Below are 7,027 nucleotides of genomic sequence, written 5' to 3' on the forward strand. Positions count from 1 at the left end.
TCTGGGAAAAAGATGGTACCGGCTAGAAAAAGCTTTTTTTTTTAGATTTTTGAGGCCAAAAATTACCGCCAAGCAGTAAAAATGTAATCAATCCAACAAGTCATGAATGACACTGCCTTCGCTTGGTGTAGTTTGAATTTTTTATGGACATAAATGTGATTTCCACGGTATTTCCTAGTTTATAGCGCTCTCCATCCGGGTTAGCGTTATTCTCAGCAAAAAAACCAGATAGCGACAAACCAGTACAACAGGTAAAATGACATGGAAGTATACAAATCAGATACTTGGCTAGCCCACCCAAAAATATAAAGAAGTGAGGTCTGCAGTTTTTTTTTTTATTTTTGTATTTGTAAAAAAACTGGCATTTTACAGACTGCAAACAATAAAACACTCACAGTGCAAGGCTAGTTCACCAACATGTCTATTTTCTTGATTGAATGTGAAAGTACATGGTTTAGTGACTACCTCTTATGTTTTTAAATTATAGAATTTCTTTTATTTGAGAAGGTTCTTCTATAGAAATAGAACAGACATATATATATATATATATATATATAGCTGAAGACAAGTAGTTAACCATTGATTTGTGACCCAGACATCCTCTAATTGTTATGATCAGCATAACTTTATTGATGATGCAAATGAGTAACACCATAACGTTTTATTTGCGTTGATAAGACGCGTACCAGTGTATCATGTATTTCTATAGGCTCTGCACGAGCAAATGTGGCACGCCATTCGAAGAGCTGGTAAAAACAGCTAGGGTAAAAAAAAACAGCTCAAACTCAACTTTGAAGTAATCCTGAACAACCGAATGTATATATGCTGCACATGTAGGGGTAACATTGTTAGAGTCTCAACTATCAACTATACATACCGGTCACTGGTAGCAAAGTGGTAGTCGCATCAGATTCGTGATCGGTAGACCCAAGTTCAAATCCTACCTTAGGCTGAACATCAAAAAAGCTCAACCCCTACCTTGTGTGAGTGTGCCACAGACTCAATGGGAAGGCCAATTTCACTGGCCGAGATTCATTCACCTTGGTTAAGGTCCTCAGGTGCTTGTGTTCGATTCAGCCTGGTTGACGCCAGGATATAGCGCATTCAATTTCCATTTGGTAGGAAGGTGGCCGCACAGCCCTGTCATGTAGTCCCAAACATGAATATGACATCTGTAGCAAAAATGTACTATGTGTCAGCACTGGCATTTGCAGTTTGCACGTACAAAAATAGTCAGGAGAGACAACATTGTCATTTAATGTCCGGAACTGTCGCCTGACACAAAGCAATATAAAAAACTAAACAAAAAAAACTATACTTAAGTACAGTTGTCTCGAAGTGTTCGGCCTTTGTTTTTACCGTGATGGTTTCCAGTTGGTGTAAATACCCGGATGGATAGGGAGGATTGGGAATTGAGGTGGAATCAAGAAAATAATACACTTGAAGATTGCTAGCAATTTTACAGAACAAACTTTGAAAAGTTTTAACTCTCTAATGTGGCTTTTACTTGTTGGAATAGCTTGTTTTTCAGTGTCTGTCTGTATTTCACGTGTATAATTTTTTTTCTACAAATCCGGGAAATCTAGTGGCTAGCCCCTTAAGCAAAATTGTCATGTTGCAAATTTTTGCAATAAATCCCACGTCCACTATATACACTGTCAAGTTTTAGAATTATGAATGAATGAGAAATTAACTGTAAAACAAAAATATAAAAGAAAATTTCCAAAACAACCCCGTTCTAGAAACTCACGTACTGATACAGAATACATTGTTTGTCAATGAAAGCCAATGTCATTGCAGATGTGTTCGAGCAATACAACGCTCCAATAATATCAAAAGAAAACAGGAAAGTATGAGCATATATCATATATTTTTAAAGCTAAAACTATGTAATTTTAACACATTTTCGGCTTTATTTAGTTAATGTTATACATATTTATGCTATGTGTCACACCTTCTTCTGGTTTGATAGACACGTTTATTATGAAACGATTTTTAATTTCATTTATTATAGTCTAAAGGTTTGTTCTGCGATAGGCCATTATACTTGTTCTAAATTCTTACGTGATGGCCATGTTTGGTCATGAATTATTTCTCCAATGTCTTCTGGATATTGATTGAATCAACTATACAGTCACTATAGCTAGACGCTTCAAGGTCGTATTTTGGGCTACATTACTTCCAAATCTAATTGTTGAGGGAATTATACAAACTACCGTATCTATAATTTCTTAACTGTTTGTGTCAACTAGATAACAATGTTTACACAAAAGACTCGGCAAACATCTATTATGCAAGTTTCCGAGAAATGTACGTAAACATTTTATTGTATGTTTCGTTACTCAAAGACGCACCATCGCTTGGTATGATATACAACGAAGTATGATACGTTTGTTTAAATATGAACCTATATGTTTATATATGACTGGCCAAATGAGTCTTGCTTATAAGATTAAGTTTTTTTTTATAATTGTGTAGAAATTTGTTTTATTTTTATTTTTCATAAACAGACTTTATTCAAGTGTATTGTAACTACGTTATTTCAGTTTCAAATATGTCATGTTCTCCATCTCTATTATTGTTACCGATCTGTTTTTAATATAGCTATTCTTACCTGTCTAATTTAGTATTTTAAACTTCTCAAATATGCATAACAAAGTATGAACACAATGTAATCAAATGAAATACAGTAAACATTGTATGGCAAATTCAGTTTAAAAAAATGAAATTAATGAAAATTGAATATAATAATTGTTTATTTGCTATGCAGTAAATAAACAAATTACAAATAATGTTTAGTGATAAATAATAAATAATTTAAAATAATACCAATGATAATTGACAAACTTTACATACAAATTCTATGTTCATTGCTGGGAAGTAGAATCAGTCGAAGCCACGGATCATATTACTTATTTTTAATGTGGGATAGAGCTTTATCTAAATTAAAAACGCAGAATAAAAAATAATTGTTTCAGGACAAGTAATTTGATACTAGTCAAGTTATAGGCATTATGTATTCAATAAAATCGTTGTTAAATGCGTCTAAACCATTCCTATGGCACCTTCAGGGCGACATTTTGTTTATCAACTTGAATATTCATTGATAGTATGGATGAATGGTCTCTGTTGGTATGTTTTTGTATGTAGATAACTAGACTGTCCATTTAAAACGTTTAATGTGAAGTCTGCATTATAACGAACTGCAGACTACAAATAATCAGACGGCAAGGCCAGTTAACCAGCACGTAACACTCCTTGCTTCAGCCTGGAAGTACCTATTATTGTTTTTTTTTATTTCTTTATGACTTGTTATAACTAATGACTTAATTTGTTGCTATCATCGTAACAGTAGTGAGTCTATAGACTGGTTTTAAACACAAAGCTACAGTAAGAGTCATACTACGTTTCTTAGCTATTGCACAAAATGTATCGGTAAATTATTCACCAAATAAGGCAATCCCGTTATTATTATTGCCAACGCTTAGAAGCGCACTATTAAAATAGTCATTATTGAGTAATTCATAATCTTTTGTTTATTTTCAGAACAATGTGTGTCTTACATGTTCAGCTAAAATGGCTTTATGCGTTTTGCATACAATACGTCATAGATTGGTTTTGATTCCTCTAATGCAGAGATGTATTTTTCTGTTAGTATGGACAAATCAATTGGAGTGTTTTTGGTCGGTAGTGGATGAAACTTGGAGCTTTCAAGTGCATTGCCAAACCAAATATTCCGATCTTTGCTATTTTTTATGAATGGATCCCAATCATCCATGTTTTGCGATTTCCATCTGAGCATATCTTCGCAGAATGTTACACCAATCTTTTGACAGAACTGTTTCAGCACTATCTCAGGGAAATGAGACAGATCGTGAGCATCAATAATTATACACTTTTGGTTTTGTTCAGTAAAATAATCGTATAAATCTAATACTGGTTTGATGCTACCGTATGAGTATCTACTCGGAAATGATGTTCGTCCTGCCTTTATTGTTGCTCTCCAAAAACTTGGAATACTTTGGGTTGGTTCACGAATCAAAAACGTATTGATGTATCCTTCTGGGATTTTGTCGTATCTTCCAACTATAAAATCAGCTATATCTTTAAACACAATCATCGTACTGCCAGGGTAGTCGAACTCTAACATTGTTTTTACTTCCTTGTAACGACTATTGCCATATGTTGGATTATCTTCTAAACATTGCTTCCATTCTTCTATGAATGGAACTGCATAGGGTTCCATTAACGTTTAGTATTTTCTCGTCCTGCAAAACATTGTAGAAGAGCTGTTGATGTAGTCCGTTGGTGTGCCCATATTGCAACACGACAAGGGTGTTCTGACGTCATTGCTACCTGTCCAAATAATGGGATGTATATTAATATATAACAAGCAACAATTTGGCAGCATACACACGTGCAGTATATTTACAGTATCGTCTGAGACCAGTACTGTTTGCAATGAGTGTCTCCCACAGTGATTCTAGTTGGTATGGTGAGTTACAAATAGATATACTTGATGCTATTGTCGGACATTTCTTTTCTACTGTGCAAAACCAAACAGAATTAAAGCTGCAAAAACGGACGATAATAATAGAGTTAGGGCTTTTAAAGACTATATACGAGTATCCATTACTGAATGTAAATACGTGCAATATATACTATTCATATACACCGTCAGGAATTATTTTAAAATTACAATCACATTATTATCAACATAAAACCTATGGTTGCATGGACATGTCTTATTAAAGTGGTAGTTAAAGGTCAAATCAATGTGTGTGCTTTTAGAAGCCTTGTGATTGGTTTCTCACTTGTGGCGTGAATATCAGAAAGCTAACGGTTTATTAAATAACTGAGGCGTTTGACGATCAATGTGTTTGTTATCATTGCATTGGATTGCTGTAACTAAAGGGAGCAGGGGGCGCGTTTTTTTTATCTCAAATGAGTAAAGTGAAAAACAAAATAAAAATAAAATGAAATAAGTAAAATTGCTGTATTCAGTGTAAGTTGTGCGGAGCGATGTTGCGTAGCATGGCTGGAGATAAATAACGCCTGCTCCCAACGTTGACTGTGTCAATCGCATAGTGGAGCCACTTCAGTATAAATATATAATTGGTACCGATATTATTAATCTTTATATATCAGTACATATATCGTTTGGAAAAACTCACCAATTATTGTGTCGGGCATTTAGATAACATCAAGCCATTTCACTGACGTCCATGATCATGCCAGGGATTAGATGAATTTCATACATAAAATGTTTTAGACTTAAGACAAGTTCGCAATCAGACTATCGACTATGCCTACCTATCAAGATTATTTTTAAAACAAACATTATTTCCTAGGGATCAGCTGACAATGCTAACATGGATATTAAACTATTTCACCCAGCACAACGATTGATAGGACACTCATGAATGTGAAAGTATAACCTACAAAGCGGATCGAAAATTGACCAAACAAATTTACCATGGAAGGATAAGAATAAAAACTCACCCTCTGTTGCTGACTCATACGCCTGGCATTATTAATAGGGGAACTAAGTATACATGATCTTGTAACAACATCATGCTGATCTACGACGTCTCATGTAAACTTAAATTTAGAAACCTCGCTGAATTCAGGCACCAACAAATAATAAATCTAAAGAACATCGTTATTATAGGAAATAATAACACTTATGTTTGTTACTTGACTATGGAATAGCGTGAATTGAATGAAGAATTGAGCTTTAGTGATGAGTCAAATCGATTGCAGCGTTAAAAAGGTAAAAGGTAAATTTCAAAACAAAAAAGGCTGCTAGAAGGCAGTACGTAGTCAAACTGTTTGCGAACCGACAGCAACATATATTAAGCTGTATCGGGACTAGCTTCAACTCTCTCACTTTTTTCTCTTGCTCTGCCGCATTAGGACTCTATAGCTTAATATGTGTTTGTCGGATGCGATACAATTATTCATGTTAGTTAACATAAGCTAAAAATTAATGATAATAGCAAAATACGTACAATGAAATATTCGGACATGAATTCATTCCAGCACTTATGTGTACTCATCTTAATCAATAGATGATTGATGAAGAAAATTACGTTGGATGTTATAGTATAACATTTGAATTATCACATTATATATTATCACATAATACCCCAAAAATGGTATTGAGTCAAAACACAGGGTTTTTATCAACATATTCATGAGTATACGTCATAATGAGAAATGACCAGTCAGAATATTTTTAGAAGAAATTGTAGGTGATACTACAATGTAAAATTTGTTTTCATATTTGTTGTGGTTTTATGATGATGTAATATCTCGAATGGAGAAATAAATGTTATCTTACATTTTTTTGAAACATTCTTGTGACACTCATAGTCACAAATATTAGCGAATATATTTGGTATTCATATTTTGACAATATAATTAATCCCGTAACGAATATTTTCTCGCCAATTATGAGCCCTTTCTTACATTCGGATTTTAAACCAAAATTCGCCGATACAACCAAGTAGCTGTGAACAGTAAAGCATTCGCAGGTCAGTAAGCGATTGTACAAATATGGTCAAGTTGAAGAAATACTAATGTCTATATCAACGATTTGCGATAGGCTTTAAGCTTTCGCTCCACTTGCGCAACACATATATGTCACATTTTATTTAATTTTATATTGTATTTTGCTCATCCGGAAAAAAATCAGAAGAATGATATATATTTATTAATTACAGCAATAGCATCAGACAAATCAAATTGATATCACTATTTTATTTGATATACCATTTTTAATTCGTTTTCTTGCGTGATTAACTTAAATTACGTCATTGGTGAACCATCCATTATGTTGTAATTTTACTGCAATATTGAAATCGAAAAGCTAAAGATCTATACATGTAGGTGCTACTTTCTGTTCAAACATAAGTAGCACACTTCTATTTGTCAGCGATAGAGTTCATGCCTTTCATTATTAGTAAAGTTCACCAACATATATGCGTGTCTGGAAATGGCTTTTTATTCACACATCTGGTAAACT

The 7,027-nt window shown here is 33.7% G+C and overlaps 1 protein-coding gene across 1 annotated transcript; it reads right to left on the reverse strand.

Moving 5' to 3' along the window:
* Positions 1-3,571: 3,571 nt before the first annotated feature.
* On the reverse strand, positions 3,572-4,246 carry LOC146735543 (uncharacterized). The gene has a single exon (XM_085505906.1). The coding sequence runs from the start codon at positions 4,244-4,246 to the stop codon at positions 3,572-3,574; it is 675 nt and encodes a 224-aa protein (XP_085362032.1).
* Positions 4,247-7,027: the final 2,781 nt, after the last annotated feature.

The sequence above is a fragment of the Saccoglossus kowalevskii genome, chromosome 12 (assembly GCF_978046115.1).
Source record: "Saccoglossus kowalevskii chromosome 12, keSacKowa6.1, whole genome shotgun sequence".
NCBI classification, from domain to species: Eukaryota; Metazoa; Hemichordata; class Enteropneusta; family Harrimaniidae; genus Saccoglossus; species Saccoglossus kowalevskii.